We start from the raw sequence: 20,767 nt of genomic DNA on the forward strand, positions 1-20,767 counted from the left end.
CTATTGTAGGTGTTGAATGTGCAGATAAGCTTGTGAAATTTGAATTATTAGAAACATGTCTTGTATAAATACAAGAAATAAAATATTTAACAGCAAGTTTGGCAGAAAAGAATAAATGAACACAACCTTGTTGTTAACCTGTGTTGTTTTTACAGCAACATAACTCTCAAAAGAAACCCACCTATGTGTCATAATGAGCTAACTGTTTCAAAACAATAACATACAGGAAGTAGCTAATTCAACTAAAGCCAGGCAATTTACTGTAAAATCAAAATTCAAAGGGATATGTTTTGTATGTTTATTCTTACATTTCAAGAGCAATACAAGTACAGGGATTGCATTCAAAAAGCGCCAACAAAAATTAACATACAGGTAACCATAAAAGTCTAAGATGTATTTACACTTTAAACATTCACCACAACAAAAACAGATACAGCAGATGTAAAGACCTGATCATTTCCCTAGTCTACGTAAACTTTTAAAAACATGTTTCACTGCCGAAAAATTTAGAAAAACGATTTAGTACTTTTGACAAACTGAAACAGCTTTCAACAAACTCAGATGGCTTCTTATTCAGTGTTTGAACCTCACAGTGAGTGTGTGTTGAAGATAAAGGTAACAGGAAAGTTTACCAGGATTCCTCCCAGGCTGGTTTGCCACGATGTGATCGACCCAATCCTATGGCATCTTTCACCACATCCGCATTCCGTGTAAGTTCTAACAAAGAAGGATTTTGTAACATTAAATATAGAGAAAAGAAAATCTTATCAGTCATATCTATCTTTATGATATATTTAGTCATGAAATGTTGAGTAATTGGAAACAATCCATAGAATGTGATTTGACTTGACCATTTTATGCACAAAGCTCATAGCATCGGCAAACCAATTTTAAAAGATTTTGAGTTTAGAAATTATTGATGAGATGGCTTACCTTGAGCTCGGCGAGCAGACATCCCATGTCTTTCTATGGTAGTGCCCATATATTTGGTCTGCTGTCTGTAGTCTTCTAGTTGGCTATGTCTCTTCATGCCCTCTGTTGGCTTTGCATTTTGGAGTCTCTTAAGTAATTGCTATAATACAAAACAACAACTTACAAAACCTAATGCAATATACCCAACTATTTTCCAGACAATGAGAACTATAAGCTTAGTTCTGCAGGCAGTTTTTCAAATATACTTCCTACACAAAACGGTACTTAAAGGTATTCTTGGCAAACTAGATAAATAAATGATAAAAATAAATATAACTAACTAACCAAGTTTTCTCGTTCAATTTGTCGCTGGTAGTTTAGCCGGTTAATAGCTGTGTGATAAAGCTTTGTTGGTTTGTCATCCTTTCTCCTTGAAACGCTGTACCTACTCGCTCTTGATGATGTGGAACTCCTACGCAAAACATAGAAATACACTGAACACTTGTAAACCCACATTAACTCAAATAGAGCCAGTGTAATAGATACCTGCTTTGAATAGATGTATTTGACTTCACTGACGAAATGGATCGAGTGCTTGAAGCACTGGAGGGGCGTGACCTCCGCGAGTTCATTTTTGTAATCTCACGAAGTAGACGTTGGTTCTCACTGTCAATATTTCTAACCTGTGACACAAATTCAGTCTTGACAGGTTATTGACTGGCAATATTCAATGTTTAACACACATGTCACAGATGATAAGCACACAGCACAAAGCATGTATTACACTAAACTTGCCTGATCATTCGAGAAAGACATGTTTTTTCTTCTACTGTGACTTGACATGTCTCCATTGCTGGCAAACTTCTGTCTGTATCGTAATTCCTACACGGTATCAAAATACGAAAGTTATAAATAGGATCTTTTATTGTTAAAAAGTTTCCTTTTCCAAACGTTCCAAGATCAGTTAAAAAACAGTTACACAATAAACCTGATAAAGATGTTTTTGTTGTGACAAGATTATACACTTCAACTTTTAGAACAAAGTTTATCATAATTTTTTATGTTATGCATAAACTTAAAGTAGACAAAAAAGATTTACCTTTTCTTGTTGTTTTTTCTTTTCAAATTCCAATACTGTTTCCAATAAACTGCATATCTCCAGTGATTCTCTGGCAGAAGAATCCAAAAGCCTTTTTCTATGATTGTGCACGGCCAGGTCTCTTCGTGTCCTTAGATCTTTCTTGTAGGACTTCCGTTTCTCCAAAAGTTCTAGTTCGTTTTCATCACTGCTGCTTGACCAATGTTCATCATGGGCCTTCCTTTGCACTTGTGTGTCTGCAGTTTCAGCATGCGGGACTGTATGCTTCTTAGTTGGTTTCTGTTTGTCCGCCTCATGTAAACCATCACCGCCTGGCGAGTCTCGAAACACAACATTCAGCTTTGTGATGTGCCGCATCTTTGCGGTAGGTTCAACATTTACTTTGGTCTTGGGTTCATTTTTTCTGTGAAAAACTGGTGAAGCTGGTGGTGACGTCAACGGGGAAACATCGGTTACATCTGAATCTGAAGAAGATTCAACTTTGGAAACTGCAGCTTTGCTTTTACTGTAACTTTTGGTTCTGCTCTTTTTCTTGCGAGTTGAAACATGTTTAACTATGTAAGTACTGTTATGGGATCTGTTTAAATCATCGGAGCTGCTGCTATTTTTATCTGAATTATCTTCTGTTGAGATAGAGGACATTCTGGTCGATGTCCTCGATGGTAAAGGTGATTTTTCCTTGGAATCATTTATTCCATGCAGTTCATTATCACTTTCACTTGATTCAGATGAACTGGATGTAAGTGGATGACTTAAATCCCTTTCCACTGAATGAGATGGCTTTGTTTCTGTCTTTGCTTGTTTTAAACTTGAGGTACCTTAGAATATATACGTAATGTGTTAAAAAATGTGTTATTTCAAATGATGATAGACATTAATATATAGCTAGGAAAACTTTTTATAACTTATGTATTGACCATAATGTCACTTCTTCAGCCTTTGTACAGCTGCTATCAATATCCTATCATAATATGCACAATGAAAATTTAAAGTTTCTTCAAACCTTGTTCTGTTGCTTGTCCATCATCAAAGAAATCGTAATCCTCATTGTCCATTGTAGATAATATTTTCAGTCAGCTTATATTTAAGAAATCATGTAAAGATAGCTAGACATTGTAAATACTCAAATGCAAGATTCCTATGAAAAAATACTGGTAAATTATATTTGCAAACAATTTGTAACGAATATAGGTATATTTTTATTTTATCAAACCAACGTAAACAGTTGACAAATCAAATGCCGTCATTCAATACTTTGACCACTCTGCCGTTTCCGCTCAACAATATTGATTATTCAGTCACATCCGCCAGTTTGTGCAACTTCTATTTACGTGACTACGGACAGAGCACAGCACTTTCTTCACCAATCAAACTGCACCGGAATGCAGATCGTTTGTTAATTACTTACACTAGCCTGCGTCAGCAATTAACGTTCCCAGAATGAGCCGCTTCCATTGTTTATAGCAACTGCCGAAAGTGCTCCCACTGGCGGTTATTGAAAAATAGCACTAAATATTAAGATTTTTATGTTACAATTGTTTAACCGCAAATTGTAACTCAGAAATGTTTTCTTAGCAAGGGCAGTTTAGTTGCGATGCTAGTAAACCTTCGAATTGGCGGGCATTGGAATAATTAATTTTTGCTATTTTTTATTTTTGGTTTCACAAATCTGCTTGTTACTGCACTTCCAAAATCTCAGGAAATCTTCTCTCTGGGCATTAATATTTCTTGTTCGTCGAAAAAACAAATTCTCTTCTGTGCGTTTATTTACAAACAAATATAAAAAAACATCTGGCGCTTTTTACAAAACACCAGTGACACTATTTACGTAAGCCACCCCTCTTGACACGTAACAAGTTTTTACGATTCTTTGGCTGTTTTTCGAATGCTGAAGATACTTTGTGACCGCGGAAGGTCCGCAAAGGTAAAAAATATTACGTCTTTGTCTCATCCGACTTCTGGGAAGCATCTGACTGGTCGAGAATGACTGAAGTAGAGCACGAAGGTTCCTCAAAGTCAGTCACAGTGAGAAGAGGGTTTCCTTCCGGTTTAATTTGTGTTTCCAGCTGAAATATTCGCTCCTTGAGTTTCTGTTGTGTGCTCGTGTACTCGGACATCATCTTGGCGAACTTGCTTTGGAGTTTGGTGAGTCTGAGTGACATCATTTCAACTTTCTCCGTCATCTCCAGTTCGTCCATGGGTGATTCCTGATAGAAGGAAAATACATTACGACATTCTACTGGAAATTGTCTAGCCAGACAGAGACTATTTCAGTTTGTGGTAACTTTCCAGTGGACGTTGATAAGTTAGGGACCAAACTGGGCATAAACTACTGGAGACGCAGTAAATTACACAGTAAAACACACTACAGCCAAACAACTACTAGGAAACCAATAGTGTAGTGGGCACTGTGTCATGAAAATTATGTACAAGCAATGAGCCAATAATGTTCAGTTAGCTGTATAGACACATTATTGGAAAACAAATTTCCATCATTGGCCCTCAAACTGGGACAGGCATGCTGTCTTACGTCATCGTCCTTATTATCCACCAGTCCATCCTTCATTAAAATCTTTTTTCCTTTTTCCTCTAGCACTTGCTTCGCTCCTGGATATTCCGACAACACTTCAAGCAAATCGTCTTTGGAAAGACAAAACAAATCCGTGTAGCTGAAAGAGAGGGTGTGAAACTCAATGAAACGAATGCTTGTGGGTGAGTTTCTGATATGACGGACGCTAAATTTTCTTGCGCAAGCTTGTTTTTTAGAAAATTCAATGCGAATGCTGCCAGGCATATTACCAATACAAATAGGATCTTTTGGCAATAATTTTTTCAACAAAAACGTTATTGCCAGAAAGGCCTTTTTGTATTGATCCATTTTTAGACGTTTTCTGTATTTAGAATTTCCAAGACAGCTTCGTCCCTGGTTTAATTTTCACACATAGAAATCTTACCCGATGCTGCGAACATTGGCAGTTCGTCGGTTTCCCGTCTTGGTGCCCGTAATATTTAGAATACTGATTTCACCGAAGTAAGCTCCGTTTCCAAGTACAGCATACTGGGTAATACCGTCATCGGCTACAACGCCCAGTTTACCTGTGCATGCACATTTGTTGAACTGAGAATTAGTAATACTACGTAAATTATACTCTACGTTTAAATTTATAATTTAACAATTTTCTATAATGACACTGCTTGTGATATTTCTCAGGCACATTTGACTTAATCGACTAAATTGAACCCCGCGTTCAAAGAGGGTCCCGCCATAAACCATAAAGACCAAAACAAGGTTGTAAAATACATGCCCCCACATACTTTATTTCTCTAAATTGTTCCCACATTTCGTAGGACAGGTCCTGGAGTATGATAAATTATTTCATTATTATAAGATCAACTTGCCGCTGGAAACAGTTCAGGCTGATGTGCAGCTGCAACCACGGCCGCCCTAATGTTTTCCGACACGATCCTGTTTCAAATATGTTTTTTACCTTCCTTGACGATGTACATTTCCTTTCCCACGTCACCCTTCCGACAAATATAATCCCCCGGACTGAAAACTTGGGGTTGGAGTTTGAGGACAAGTTCGATCAGAAGACCTGGCTCGCAATCCTGTAACAGAAAGTAACACCTATAAAGTAAGTTAAAGCTCGAATGACATCTACACACTGGAAAAACAACATTTGATTTCAAACTGGCATTGCTGTTTTTACTTCACCAGTGATCGAATCAATTATCAACTAAAGGTTAGCTAAACAGAATTACAAAAATCCAATGGCCAACATAGACAAACTTCAAAGAACTTTAACATTGTGGTGGAGATCCGTTGAATACATTCCAGTACACAAGTCAACATTGTCCAATACTTAAACTTTGTTTTCTCTGATACACGCCATAGATTATATTCTTTTTCCATTCCTACTTCACCATATTGCATTTTAAGGTTGGTTTTTTAGACCTCGCTCCGACTTGTCGGTAAAAGTGGCTGATCTACCGAGAGCTTAGTCCGCCAAAAAATAAGGGATCACATTTATTTTGCATTATAATGCGGTATTCCATCGGTACCAAATGTTGCAGCTTCTGCATTGTTGGCGTTGTTACCTGAAAGATACTGACTCTCTTCAGAGTTTCCAGATGAACGCTGATGGCGATTTCCGCCCGCAGTGTGTCAGGTAAAAGACTTAGAATCGCTTTCTCGTCAGTTGATTTCTTGTTTGTCCACAAGTAGTCGAACCACTTGATCACTCTTTTCTGGAGTGTTTTGTTCACGGCTCGAAACTAAAATCACAAAATCAAGTTTTTATTCAACCAATTCGGAGGTAGTGACCGCTTTTTGTAATTTAATGAGGCCTTTTGGTACCAATAAACCTGTACGTTCGCTGTTTTTTGGCAGAACCGCACATCACGCACCTTTCATATAATTTTACAACGTTAGCCATAGCGGTCAGTACAAAACTGTGCATTCCGCGGATATAATCCCCACAATCAGTTTGTGGGCATATTGATTGTTTCGTCATTTTATAGCATTATTACGTACCTGCATGTATTGCTTGATTGCATCCATTCTACTTTGGAACTCTGACCTCGCAGCGTTCATGTTACTGATCATAGAACCCACGTTACCTACGATGGTGGCGAAAATCAACACACCGACCAGAAAGTCAACAACCTGGAAAAATTAATGAACATCCACTTTAAGGTATACGTTAGAGTTTATGTTACATACTATTTAACTTCAAATAACCTTCAGTTGCACAATTAGGAGTGGACTAGCTGCTTTAATAGCACCACCACGTGACCAACTTATCGTCACCTATAGTGGTGACCAATACCGCCACCTAGTCACTGACAGTTACCGCAATTTTAACAAAAGTATATATCAACCATATCGTAGCATTAATATTGATAAATATCAACGTTTTGGTTGCTATGCAGGAGCCTTCATCAGGATGCACTCGTGTAAATGATAATATAATTGTGTTTGGAATTTACTTGTGACCAGGTATTTTCATTCTATTCAAAGTTAATTTAACATTAAAGTCACCTGGAAGAGATACTCGATGTCTTCGACGGGCATGGGGGTTTCCCCAATGGTTGTGAGGGTGAGTGTGGACCAATAGAGACTGTACACGTACTTCCGCATCAGGGTATCGAAGGGTGGATTATTCGGATCCGGATACACCCACTCGTCAGTTCCGAATCTAGGAAAACGTTGAGTTGTGGTTACGAATAGTTGCTATAGTGATATTGCCTACTACAGTTACTAAAACCTGGAAATTATTTGTAACAGGGGTCAAAAAGTTTAGGTAAAACTTGAAACTTGAGGGTGCTTTTTATATAATGTGTAATTTAATCGATGGTTTTAGATGGTTTCTAAACATATACACTGGGTTTGCAATCCAAACCGCCAAACTGTCACAAAAGGCCTCTTTACTTGACTGCAATGTTTTAAACCAGTTTAATTAGGATTTAAAGATTACCCGATAGCTCTGGACAGGGCGTAGTAGATACAAGCATTCCAGTGTATGATGACCACAATGTACAGAACGAGTATGGAAATACGGAAGAGATTCGGGTAGGGTGTTCGCGTTTCTACTCGATCGAAACACTCGAACATCCGGGGAAACCTCAGTACTCGATTAAATCTGCAAAGTATGACGTTGTGTTACTCGTGTCTCAGCGAGTTTTCGATTAGAAAGGAAATAAAAATATACAGATTCCAACCAAACAAAGTTGCAAAGTATAGTACACGAATTTCACCGAATATATAAAACACATTTAGAACTTTCAGAACTGATTATTGTGGCAACATACAACATTTGATACAATGATGCAAGTATTTGGCCAATGAACAATAATTGAAAGATTTGCCTATGAATAAAAAAATTGCCTGGCAGCGGCAGCAACAAAAAATCCAAAGAGTTGCTGTGTATATCATTCAATAAATGGGCCAATGCCAAGTAATATTTCCAGTTACGTGGCGGGTTGTTTTGAATGAATGGTAATTATGATATAACAATGGTCATTCACAATAATACTGCTTTCAGAATGGACTATAATAGTTTATATTGCAGCACTGTATATTTGGGTCAAAAAATCTCAGCTCGTTACGCTGTGGAACACTTGATGAGCTATTAGCTCTTTTATACCTTCATTAGTGCAACTATAGGTGGAATAAAGGAATTTGTATTGTCAGAAAGACAAAAACCGCCACTCTGTCTGAAAGGCAGGGTTGAAAGTAAAAAAAATCTTATCGTAATGATTAAATTTACAGGTAATATAAACCTTTGTGTTTTCACTGGACTATTTTAGACACACCAGTCGTTGAATTTCTACCGGAATGGCTTAGCGGCAAGAATGCCTTTACCGATACGGAGTCCTGGATCGTTTTGCCTTAATTTCACCCCTACTGAAGGTTTAGTTAAACGTGGCTCTGCCGTTAATTTTTTTGCAATGATAATTCTAAAATACGTTGTGCAGTGCCAGGATTGTCAACTTACCGCAGTTCAAGCCTGTTTACTCCGAATATAATGTAACCGAAATCAGTGGGTAAGATAGAGAAAGCATCCAAATAAAACTGGAAACTTTGGCGGTAAACTTCTCTCAGTCGTTTCGTGTCTTTCACCAAAAGGCCCTGCTCCAAAAAACCTGAAAACACAAATTCCATTAAAACTTAGCTGACAAAGCTTTTTATTGGGCAATTTTAAGATGGTTTTACATAAATCAACTCCTTATATGTTAAAAACGAATAAGAAATATTAAGGTACAGCGGGTTTGCAGCCAAACCGGATTAAATTCACGTTCTCTGATAGTTTAAAGCGAGATATAAAATATCACGTTTCCCGTGAGGTTTGAACTTACAACCCTGGGTACACTGCACTGCTTACCAAACCACGAGAGCACATAGGTTAAATGGTATACTGTGTTCAAGATAAGTTAGTTTTGAAAGAAATTGCGAAACACCATTAAAAGCCACATTATTTCTTAATACAGTCATTAGTCTTATTTTCTGAAGAAGCCAATAGTCGTTCGCACAGGCGAAACGTCAGAAAATACATCTTTTTTAAACAAAAGGTGTCTATATATATGTTGTTTGCACCAGAAGAACGTCAGATTCATATTTCATTATGATAGTTTCGTATGGGGTGGTCACTTTTGTCAGTGCCGCAGTGTAAAAAACGGACATATTTTTCAAGATTGACAATTCGCTTTCAAAACTCCGCCGAAAAGTTAATAAGTGTGACGCCATTGAAAGAAGGTAACGGAGAGAAATGCTTATTGTGACGCAACTTACCTGTTTTTTGACGAACCACCATATCGAGTAAGTAGATGATATCAAACAAGTAATCGAAAGGCAACCACATAATCGTGTTCTTCACTTGAAGGTCAGTGAAGCATGACCGCGCGATGACGAAAATCAGGTTGTAGAATACCGCGCACGTGATCACAAGGAGCCACCAAAAGTAAAATCCTTCAGCGGGGTCGATAACCCAGTGCACGTTGCGTTTTTTCGGGGGTTTTCTGGCGGAAGGAATAAAAACGTCGATCGTTTCAACTTCAAACGAATTCCGAAACAATAAAAATCATATCACAGAGTTCGAGACACATAGAAATTTAATACCACGCAACGCACGGTTCACCAGCTAACATCACAAATGCAGTCGCACCGGGTGAATTTTCCTACACTGGGACGTAAAAGCAGCTGACACCTGCCATTGTTTAGCGGATATTTAATTAGAAACGACCAGCATGACTTATTATTAATTGCCATGTTAGTAGAACCGTGACTGATTTTGCATTTCTTGTGATTAACGTGATTTTTTTGTACAGATTGATGTTGAATCAAGTACAATTCCTATATATAAACCTTTTAGGTTTAGCGGAACTGTTCTTTGATCGCCATAGTAACACCGAGCCCATTGTGTGGGTGGTCGGGTTAAAACCATGATAAGAACGGCGCCAGCTTACTTATCCGATGCGTTGGAGACGTCTTCCTTGCCGGGGTCAGGGGTTGTTGGCATAGGTGGGCCTTGGATCTTTGCAATCATCGAGTCATTTGGTTCCTCTAACCTTGCCTTGGCGTTGTTGCGGCCCGTTGTCATCCACTTGTTGACTCTACAGGTAATTATATCAGCATATGTTAAAACACAAACACGTTATACTACGAATTAAAAGTAATTTAATGTAGGTTTAGACGCCACTGATACACCAGCTATTCCAAAAAGAGGGGTAACAAAATATGAAGGTATATCACAACAGGGAAAATCTGTGTGCCTGCTACTGTAAAAGCTGGCACAGTGCTACAGTCAACAGCTGCACTGATGAGACCTTACAGGTCGAAACAGTGTGTATACCCTGCCTGCAGCTCTTACAAATATGAAGGGTTCCACGAGTTTCATCTAAAGGACTTAACAAAAACTGCCAAACATGTCTGTTCCGCCTTTGGACAACAAAGCCAAAACGAAAAAATTACGAAAATTTTATAGAAAAACGTTCATGTTTACTTTATATTTTGGGATTCCTTGTCACCCTAAATAATCTTGCGGGGTTTCGCAGATGAAACAGTTTGGAAAACACTGAACGCAACGTATGTATATGATGACCAATATAAATAACTGCATTGCAAAAATAATATTGTGCCGACCGCTATGTTGCTGTGTGTAATTTCCAGTGCATCGTATTCTGATGCCACCAGCCTAAGTTTGACCACGCAAACTCCAGCTTCAGTACGGTGTTTTTAATCAAGCTCACGTGGAACATCGTCATAATTTGTTAATTTTGTCCAGTCTTTTCGGTAGTTCGCAGTTATCTTACTTGATGGCAGTCATGGCCAACCGAGTCGTAACGCCAGGTCTAGACGAGTTACTTGCGCAATCCGACATTGCTTCCAAGTCCATACTTTTGGTGGGAGACATCCTGAAGCACACAAAATTCATGTTACGTAATAAAAAAGCTCATGTTACGTAATAAATAAACAAACAACAACAACAACACATATACAATACTGGCATATTTTCAAAAACCAATATTTAATTGCAAAAGGCTCCAGAGGAATTAAGCACTTTGATATGTTCTTGTTAGGTTTGCAAAAGCAAAAAACAATTACCTACATCAGTTTTGGGTATTCGCAAATTCACAAACTGATCACCTGTTTGCATTCTCCAAAGTATCGCACTTTACAATGTAAGCTCTAACAAACGGCAAAAATACATGTACAATACCTTTGCTTGTTGGATGATGTGGAGGAAGAGATTGAATCGCTGTTGGTTGAAAACTGAGAAGAAACACTGAAGACTCTATTTCTAGTTCCCGAAGAGGTTGAAGGTTCGTTTAATCGACTATTGGTGTCTAAGAAATTCTTCTTTTGTGGACTTTTGACGGGCAAAGGGGTAACTTTATTCATTCTTCCACTTCTTATGTTACTATGCTGTCTCTCAATTGTCAACAAACTAATATTTTTTGTCGTCAAAGCAACTCCTTGGCCGCCTGCCGGCTAATATCTTTTCTGTCAATTTCTGAAGACAGCCAGACCCAAAGCTTTTTGATATGCAGTTAAATAGATGCAAAAAGCACCAAACCCCAACAAGCCGTCGTACAGCACCCTCGCTGCAGCTGCCTCCAAATGAATCGATATATTACAACGGATTGTTGCACAACAGACCGGCATTACAAATCTGTTGCTGTCACCATACACAGTTAATCCTTCTTTTTTCGGAGCGCTGACCATTGTGGACGTCGACGACCGGATTAAATTTCGCATTTTGTACATGGTCTTGCATAATTTCGGCAGCAGCACATTTTACAATAGCGGCCAGATAATCTACTGCCGCGGTCGAGACAATCATATTGGATTCAACGCTGATCAATTTTACCTGTCTCTTTTGTTGCGTCACAATGCACATTGTGTATGAAGACTTTGTTCAGGTAACTTTTCACTTTCAATTTAAACTGTTTGTTGTTATTCCAAGCAAAGTAAAAAAACACACCACCAGTTGATCAAACAGCATAAATTTAACCATTAGGTCTTGCTCTTACGTCCAGCTGCTTTTACAGAACAATGCAGGTGCAGCAAGCCAGCAGCGCTAATTAGGACAAGCGGGGACAATTACAAGGTCCAAAGGCACAACGGCAAAGCTGAAAACGTGGTATGGTGGTTTGCCGACATAAAGAACCAACGATTACAATGTTTCAAAATGTTAATGAAGTAAAAATTGGTGGAAGCGATGACGTAATTTAACAGAAAATTCTTGGAATATTTTACTGTAAAATTTTGCACAAATCAAAACATGTACCATGTTCTCATGAATCCCGTTGTTGACAAGATAGAGATAAAAGGGGGAACCGCCTTCACGTTTTCCACGACTAACATAACATAAGTTCATTAGCTCGTCTCGATAGCAGGTGTTCCATTGGGACAGAGTAAACATCCACAGTTATTCAGACAAGATTTCATTATGTCTCATCATCATACGAAGCAGAGCTTTCACAACCAAGCAAGACATAAAAGCGCGGTTCGTTTTTCATCTATTTTATGTCGTTTTCACATATAATGGTTGGTCTGTGGACCTGATCGAGCAAACCAGTTAGACCCGTGTGAGGGTGATTTGCTTTATTTTCTTCAAATATTAATTGAAAGTACAGCATTAACTGAGTTATCTAACTTCAGGTCGTGGTACTTTTTGTCCAAAATGGATTTTTAAACAAAAGTTTGGAATAATGCGGAAACTGTTACTTTCAAGCTCGATTTTGTGGGTGGTTTGTTTCGGTTTATGGGCAGCAAGTGACGCCCAAGGTGAGTAAAATGCTTTCTTGACTTTGATAATTTAACATCGAAATTCTACGCGGTTGATGCATTCGTTTGCGCTTGAGACATTGGGCTTTTACATTTACACCAGGGGTCACCAGACTGCGGCCTGTGGGCAATTTCATCCGGCCCATCGACTCGGCTGCCCCAAAACAAAAAATTTTTTTACACCGTATTGTTTTTTTCCCTCACTAAGCTTAAGGCTCTTTTGTTATCTTGTTTAGATCCTGTGTTTTTTGACACTCATGAAATTAACTTTGGAAATTATTGCTTTTACGTCCCCCTGTACTATCGGCACTTTGATAAAAATTATGATGTATTGAACGGTTTTCCAACCCCCGAATGTCACACATACATACATAACCCTTTGTAAAATGGTTGACCGCTCTTAGCTTACAAATACAAAATCAGTGATTTGAGAACGTCTGTTGATATGTACGATTGGTTTGTGTTTCTGTTCGGTTGAAATCTGACTTTATCGTTTTTCTTTGTCACAGAATGCGACGAATGGACATCGTATTTTAACCACAACTCTCCACTTGGTAATGACGGTGATGAGGAATCGCTTGAAATCGTCCGGGAATATTCATCTTTGCAATTATGCGACGAACCGACGGCAGTTGACGTGCGCGTGGACAATCCAGAGGAAACCGACTACAGGTCAAGTGTTGCTTTGTTAAATGAAGATGCGAAATAAGGCGCAATGTGTATCTTGGCAATTTTAGGATTGTTCGTTAAGTTGTTTTACTAAGCTGTGCTTGGTCTTACGACAACCCAGCGCTCTAATCCTTGTTAGATATATATTTGCTTGGCCGGCAAAAACTAAAGTCCATCTGTGCATGAACGCGCGCGATCGGACTTTCCGATTGGTTTGGCCAATCGCCTTGATAAGTGCCTCTCAAACTTTTAACCAAACCGGGATTTCGAACCCTTGATATCCTGGCACCGAACCCCGATCAGGTTTGCTTCCCTTTTCATGGATCGGGCGCTTTGGCCGATGCTGCCAATCGTTCACCCTGAGACAATCGTACTGCTTTCCCCACAAGCGCCTTCAAGTGACCGCGCAAACATTTTAATTTGTTTTCCACAGAGATGAAGGTCAGGTGGTGACCTTGGATGGTAACAAGGGTTTCAAATGTCGAAATGTCGATCAAACGGACGGACGTGATTGCATGAATTACAAGATACGGTTCTGTTGTCCAGCGGGTGAGAACCAGGGTCGGCAAACTTAAAACAAACAATCCTTGCTGCGTTTATCAGTTACATAGTACACGTAACATTTTACGTTGGAAGACTGATATTACCTCGGTGACGATGACGTTTTCTACTGTGTTTGTTCTATTTATGCTTGGTTAAAGTTCTTTTATATTTGTTGAGATCAGTTATCGGCATCTGCCGGAATCCCGAATATTGGTCAAAGTGGTACGGAGATGGTGACGTCACGGCTGACGGAGATGACGAAACACTGGAAACAATTCGTGACGCAGAGCGCGAGACGCTGATTGTAAGTGGTTTAGAATAAATAAACCAACAAGATTCGCAAAAATGAATTAACAACATTCATGACTGCAACTGATTTAACAATTGCCGATTATTGTTGGATTGATAAAGTTTTTTATTACGTCACAAACGTTTGGTTGCCTTTCGCTTAAACACGGGGTTTCTTTAGTTTTAATACCAAACCGCAAATAAAACCCCCAATGCGGACCATTGCATGAAAACTTATAGCAAATGCTCTCAAAATCACAAATTTGTATTCAAAAGTTTACCCTAAATAAGTCTCGCCTGATGGCAGACGTAGGTCGGTTACAAAAACATCTACGTTATTGTAAAGCCACAAGGAAAGTCCTCATACAACTAAACGTTTTTTTCCCACGCAGTAATATTATATGCAATGGCATGATTGGCAGGATCGCCTCACTGCATAGGTCCCTGCTTGGCGATCACAGCTACCGTATCGACATCATTAGGATTACTGGCTTCACAGCCCAAGCATTGCAGCTGAGCTGGAGCAGCCTTTTTCCTGATCCAGCTAGGCTGCGATGTCTGGGCCGTGAAACCTATTATATTAAACCTGTCCTTCTAACCTTTTGAACTTTTTCAATCAGGACACTTGTCCGCACCCAACGGCGATCGAAGTAAGGTTGGTGGAGAGTAACAAGCCTTACATTTTTGGGTTCAACGTCCTAGACGTCGGGTTGGACCGTGGTCTGCGATGCGTGACGGAAGATCAACCAATCGGAATTAACATTGATTTGCTCAAGTACCTTTGTCCCAACGACGAGTGTTCAGACGAACTAAAAGCGTTTCTTGAACAGTTTGCGGCTCGCAGGTCGGACACCAAACAATGCGAAGACTACAAGATTCGTCTTTGCTGCGAGTTTAGTAAGAATTTGTGGTGTTAAAGTAGTTTTGAAACGGCGTGCTGGAATAAACTCACTTCGCGCTCTATTTTTATCGTATTTTTGCGAAAATACCTTGCTCCTACTATGATTACATAATATTGAATTGGTGTTCTTTGTTTGGATCTCTGAAATCAACGCAAAGTCCTTGCACAAATTGAATATTTTTTCCTCCAGAAAAAAGTTCTACTTAAGTCCAATAAATCAGAAAACACGCGTGTTTTTGTCTAACCAATAAAATAATTTGTTTCCAGCCGTTGCCCGGTTGCTTGGAGACAAGCTTGATTCCTTTCTGTCGAAACTCAATCCTGCAGAAGAGGATGAGGAAGAGGAGATTCCTTCGCAAGCTGACTCTTTCTTCCAGAGAGGAGAAAGTCTCTTCAGTTTCAACGACGGGGAAGACCCCGAAACTTGCTAAAGTCGCTAAAATGACCTGAACTTTAACCGCAGCACGAACCCTGGATATCTCTCGTTCTTTTTTTTGTACAAACCCGTAGTCGCATCAAAACCGGTCTTTTGTTTGAAATAAACTCAAAGGCCAAAAAACCTTTGATACAGATGTTATTTGAATTAGCTCAGAGTACAGGCTACCATAGCAACATCATAAGATCAGGCATTGTACTAACCTTGAAACTCTGGTAATATATATTGGTAAAAAAAGAGCGTCGCAGAATGCATTGAAAAATTGGCAATTAAAGCTAAACAAAAACATTTCACTTATTAACAGCAGTGGAAAGTCGCCATTGAGGGGAAAAAAGGGGTTTAAATTGGAAAGCTTTAAAGAAAAAATGTAGTCTACTTTTAAAAGGCTTTAACATTGACAACCAAAGTGGTACAAATCAAAGTTTTATGTTTATGTGGTTTGGGATAACGGTTCAGTGACGCATAAAAATAACAATAGTGTTGAAAAGGAACCAAGGCAACGACAGGCAACAAAACCATTTGTTTAACTCAGTTGACTATTGCGACAGCAGCCCAAAGGCGAAGGTATATTTTAAGCTACAACACGCAGTTTTAGGGAGTATATCTTTACATACACAGTATACAAAACCATTTCTTTCTATATAGGTATATAACCTATATCGTTTTTGTTAAACCTTGCGTTTTCATTGAAAGGAAGCAACTGTGATTTTTGTCAGGTCAAAATTTGTCTCTGGGATAAATCTTCACCAAGTCTCTGGGTATGGAATCGACAGACGAGGTACATAAATACCTGAAATAACTGATGCGTGAAGTAATTTAGATACTTGAATGGGCGTTTATAAATAACTATCATTTCATTGGACAAACATATGTACTGTAGGCTACTTATTGTGTATGGTGGATCTGCAGAAGAAAGATTTCCTGAATGATTTCCATAGGAACGGAGTTTTCCTCAAAATATAACCACATGCGTTGAGTACAATTAGTTAAATGCGCGGAAAAAGAAACCCAAAAAACATCTAAGCTGGAAGTTTGTTCAACATGTAACAAATCCCATTATAATCTTTAGCTTGCTGAAATCAACGCCGATGATATTATGTGCAACCCCCATGATTTTGAGGTCGAATCGGGAGGTTTTTGTGATGTCATAATCGGGTATATGATGTCAATACAAGCCTTTGTCGCCATAAAAATTTTTGAAATAACTGGTGGTGCTCAAGAAAAACTCCAGCTGAAAAAAAAGTAAGTGCATAGTTTTAAAACAACATAGGCTACGCACTGTTTGTACAAAACAATACCTAGTTTTGTGGAATAGTTATCAGCATTTTGTCACAACTTTGCCACATGCCGTTAACGAGTAAAACTCAATCAGACTGAAAAAATCAATCAGACAAACTGCTCAAAAGAAGGTCTAAGACCTTTGCTTGAACTTTCTTTTTACTTTTTTTTGTTTTATGCACTGCGCAGAAACTAATGATGCCTTTGGCGAAATATACTTTTCTGCTAGCATCTTTAGAGTAACAATTTATCTTTAGAGCTGCCTGTCTGATTGATATTTACAGTCTCAGTAACTGTACAGAGGGTTAACGATCGAAAGCCTGCTAAGATATAGCTTGGTTCACTGATCCAGTATAGTTTGTATAATCTTTTAAATTGACGTTGCTGCAGTGTACATTTACTCATAGTGACTCTTTTTAGAATTGACGAAGAAATTGGTCACCTCCAGAAAGCCAACCACGGAAACATTGTGAAAGTCCATGGTGTGACGAAGTGGAATTTTGCAGTGGGAATCGTGATGGAGTTTTGCAAGGGAGGAAACCTGAGGCAACTTCTATTGAATCGCCGAATACCTTTGGGCGTCTCACTGCGTGTTCGTATCTTATGGCATGTTGCCAAAGCACTCGCCTTCTGTCACAGCTTACCATTAAAAAGGTTGATTCACGGAGATGTAAAGCCCGAAAATATTCTGGTTTGTGAGGGGTTAATTTGCAAACTATGTGATTTCGGAAGTGCTGAGCTGGCTACCATCACCAATGCAGCGACGGTCAATCCAACGGCAAGAAGCACAAAGGAAAAACCACAATACACACCTCACTATACAGCCCCCGAAAAGCTTGCAGACCCCATGATGAAACCAAAGAAAGAACTTGATGTTTACGCATTCGCCATATTGATACACATGGTTCTAACCCGTGAGGCAGCATATCCCAGCGGTGATCAAAATCGTCTGCTTGATGCCATAGAGACAGGTAGGCGCCCGAATTGCGAGGTGTTGCATGAATGGATGGAAAGTCTGCCCAGCGAAGAGAAAGCAACAGTGCAAATGCTGGAAGATATGATGTACAAATGCTGGAATCAAGATTCTTCTGCACGGCCTACGATGACAGATATATGCAACCAATTAGAACAGCTTTTTCAGAGGCAATCCTTTGTAGTGGAGGAACAGGTGAATGATGCCCAACGACAAATGATTATCAAAGATCCATTTGATCCCTTGATACTTTCCCAAGTTCCACTGAGTAAGTTTGTTATGCGGACAAGAAGTTTTCCAGGTAAGAAACAAAGACAAACATTCAATAAACCACAAAAACTATAAAGGTAGACTACAGAATTCTGTCTTGGCGTATGTAGCCATTCTACAAACATCGATGTAGTTATTAAATCAATAATACCAGGAAGCCCACCTTCTATGCCTTCCATGCATAAATTTATTTTTATTTTGTGTTTCAAGTAAGTGTACCAAGAAGCTTTGATGAAGAATTTGAAGAAGCCATCGGACGTTTTTGCTCGGTAAGTCCAACCTAGTGGTAAAGCGCTATATTACACTGTACCACGAAAATTTATACCATACTTACTGCTTTACATTGCAACAAGGCCCAATTCGCTTCCTAGAAGAAATAAATATAGTTTCCAATAGGAGCAGTCAAACGTGTTACCAGTTTCGTAAGAAGATATTACCGTTCTGAGTCAGGAGGATATTTATTTCTTCTAGAAAACAATTAGGGCCTTGTTCTGCATCAACATGATGATAAAAACACAACAAACGGTCTGTGATTAAGAAGAGCAACACAGTTGTTAAGAAAGAGACAGAGGTAATCCATGTTCTTTACAGGCCTTGAGCGCAAACACCATGACTATTCATCGCATGTGACGAGCACCTGTAAATATAAAAACCCTGAAACCTGATGAATTCGATCGATGACCTGGAGTAAATCTCAAACCAGACAACCAGATGTATTTTGCTGTTTTTATTTTGTGCAAACCGGAGCAGACGCATGGAAATTGACCTTTTGTTGAAAATAAAATCAAAAGGCGACATCGTTGAACATATTGTTAACAACTGGCAGGTAAATTATCTCAGGGTATACAGGGGTCAACTTTGAAAGATCAGACATCAAATTCCAATAATATGTTGAACATAGAGTGCGACAAAATGCTTTGAAAAGCGATCGGAGGTCAAAAGTAAACAAAACCATTTTTACATCAATAGAATTACAGTGTTAGGAAGTTAGCATTATGAGCCAACTTGAACAGAAAGTTAAACTTTTGAATGCTTTAACATTGACAAACAAAGTCGTAGAAATGGGACAAGTACCACTGAAATTTACAGTAGGTCCTTTCCGCGTTTATCAGTTACATAGTAGGCCTACACTTAAAAATTTACGTTGGAAGACTGATATTACCTCGGTGACGATGACGTTTTCTACTGTGTTTGTTCTATTTATGCTTGGTTAAAGTTATTTTATATTTGTTGAGATCAGTTATCGGCTTCTGCCGGAATCCTGAATATTGGTCAAAATGGTACGGAGATGGTGACGTCACGGCGGACGGAGATGACGAAACACTGGAAACAATTCGTGACGCAGAGCGCGAGACGCTGATTGTAAGTGAAGTGGTTTAGAATAAATACACCAACAAGATTTCGCAAAAATGAATTAACAACATTCATGGCTGCAACTAATTTAACAATTGCCGATTATTGTTGGATTGATAAAGTTTTTTATTACGTCACAAACGTTTGGTTGCCTTTCGCTTAAACGCGGGGTTTATTTAATTTTAATACCAAACCGCAAATAAAACCCCCAATGTGCGGACCATTGCATGAAAACTTGTAGCAAATGCTCCAAAAATCACAAATTTGTATTTAAAAGTTTACCCTAAATAAGTCTCGCCTGATGGCAGACGTAGGTCGGTTGCAAAAACATCTACGTTATTGTAAAGCCACAAGGAAAGTCCTCATACAACTAAACGTTTTTTTTCCCACGCAGTAATATTATATGCAATGGCATGATTGGCAGGATCGCCTCACTGCATAGGTCCCTGCTTGGCGATCACAGCTATCGTATCGACATCATTAGGATTACTGGCTTCACAGCCCCAGCATTGCAGCTGAGCTGGAGCAGCCTTTTTTCCTGATCCAGCTAGGCTGCGATGTCTGGGCTGTGAAACCTGTCCTTTTAACCTTTTGAACTTTTTCAACCAGGACACTTGTCCGCATCCAACGGCGATCGAAGTAAGGTTGGTGGAGAGTAACAAGACTTACATTTTCGGGTTCAACGTCCTAGACGTCGGGTTGGGCCGTGGTCTGTGATGCGTGACGGAAGATCAACCAATCGGAATTAACACTGATGTGCTCAAGTACCTTTGCCCCAACGACGAGTGTTCAGACGAAGTAAAAGCGTTTCTTGAACGGTTTGCGGCTCGCAGGTCGGACACCAAACAATGCGAAGACTACAAGATTCGTCTTTGCTGCGAGTTTAGTAAGAATTTGTGGTGTTAAAGTAGCAGTGGTTTGATACGGCGTGCTGGAATAAACTCACTTCGCGCTCTATTTTCATCGTATTTTTGGGAAAAAACCTTGCTCCTACTTTGTCCGATGATTATATAATATTGAATTGGTGTTCTTTGTTTGGATCTCTAAAATCAACGCAAAATCTTTGCACAAACTGAACATTTTTTCCTCCAGAAAAAAGTTCTACTTGAGTCCAACAAATCAGAAAATACACGTGTTTTTGTCTAACCAATAAAATCATTTGTTTTCAGCTGTTGCCCGGTTGCTTGGAGACAAGCTCGATTCCTTTCTGTTGAAACTGAATCCTGCAGAAGAAGGTGAGGAAGAGGAGATTCCTT

The 20,767-nt window shown here is 39.1% G+C and overlaps 3 protein-coding genes across 3 annotated transcripts; 2 read left to right on the forward strand and 1 right to left on the reverse strand.

Moving 5' to 3' along the window:
• Positions 1-334: 334 nt before the first annotated feature.
• Positions 335-11,411, reverse strand: LOC145910711 (cyclic nucleotide-gated channel alpha-2-like). Its single transcript, XM_082997906.1, has 19 exons — positions 11,230-11,411; positions 10,823-10,924; positions 9,977-10,123; positions 9,303-9,529; positions 8,509-8,656; positions 7,489-7,653; positions 7,053-7,209; positions 6,546-6,677; positions 6,110-6,286; positions 5,500-5,620; positions 4,966-5,107; positions 4,542-4,680; positions 4,060-4,218; positions 2,012-2,743; positions 1,708-1,794; positions 1,459-1,595; positions 1,258-1,384; positions 934-1,072; positions 335-717 (listed from the first exon to the last, which is right to left on the reverse strand). Exons 1-19 carry the CDS (start codon positions 11,409-11,411, stop codon positions 629-631), a joined length of 3,309 nt encoding a protein of 1,102 aa, XP_082854032.1. The 3' UTR covers positions 335-628.
• A 1,313-nt stretch (positions 11,412-12,724) lies between these two features.
• Positions 12,725-15,632, forward strand: LOC145910712 (uncharacterized). Its single transcript, XM_082997908.1, has 6 exons — positions 12,725-12,800; positions 13,310-13,472; positions 13,903-14,018; positions 14,195-14,316; positions 14,921-15,197; positions 15,469-15,632. Exons 1-6 carry the CDS (start codon positions 12,725-12,727, stop codon positions 15,630-15,632), a joined length of 918 nt encoding a protein of 305 aa, XP_082854034.1.
• A 648-nt stretch (positions 15,633-16,280) lies between these two features.
• LOC145911820 (receptor-interacting serine/threonine-protein kinase 1-like) lies at positions 16,281-18,942 on the forward strand. Its single transcript, XM_082999256.1, has 5 exons — positions 16,281-16,415; positions 16,707-16,879; positions 17,336-18,189; positions 18,369-18,427; positions 18,750-18,942. The coding sequence occupies exons 1-5, from the start codon at positions 16,398-16,400 to the stop codon at positions 18,786-18,788; spliced, it is 1,143 nt and encodes a 380-aa protein (XP_082855382.1). The 5' UTR covers positions 16,281-16,397; the 3' UTR covers positions 18,789-18,942.
• The last annotated feature ends 1,825 nt before the right edge of the window (positions 18,943-20,767 follow it).

Source organism: Ascidia mentula, chromosome 8, assembly GCF_947561715.1.
Source record: "Ascidia mentula chromosome 8, kaAscMent1.1, whole genome shotgun sequence".
NCBI classification, from domain to species: Eukaryota; Metazoa; Chordata; class Ascidiacea; order Phlebobranchia; family Ascidiidae; genus Ascidia; species Ascidia mentula.

Coding starts and splice junctions, on each gene's coding strand:
- LOC145910711 (XM_082997906.1), bottom strand. CDS start 11,411: ATGAATAAAGTTACCCCTTTGCCCGTCAAAAGTCCACAAAAGAAGAAT. Junction 10,124..10,822: donor TTGGCCATGACTGCCATCAA/GTAAGATAACTG, acceptor AATTACCTGTAG/AGTCAACAAGTGGATGACAA. Junction 1,385..1,458: donor AATACATCTATTCAAAGCAG/GTATCTATTACA, acceptor TGTTTTGCGTAG/GAGTTCCACATCATCAAGAG.
- LOC145910712 (XM_082997908.1), top strand. CDS start 12,725: ATGCGGAAACTGTTACTTTCAAGCTCGATTTTGTGGGTGGTTTGTTTC. Junction 12,801..13,309: donor GGCAGCAAGTGACGCCCAAG/GTGAGTAAAATG, acceptor TCTTTGTCACAG/AATGCGACGAATGGACATCG. Junction 15,198..15,468: donor TCGTCTTTGCTGCGAGTTTA/GTAAGAATTTGT, acceptor ATTTGTTTCCAG/CCGTTGCCCGGTTGCTTGGA.
- LOC145911820 (XM_082999256.1), top strand. Junction 18,190..18,368: donor GCGGACAAGAAGTTTTCCAG/GTAAGAAACAAA, acceptor TTGTGTTTCAAG/TAAGTGTACCAAGAAGCTTT. Junction 18,428..18,749: donor CCATCGGACGTTTTTGCTCG/GTAAGTCCAACC, acceptor TGTTCTTTACAG/GCCTTGAGCGCAAACACCAT.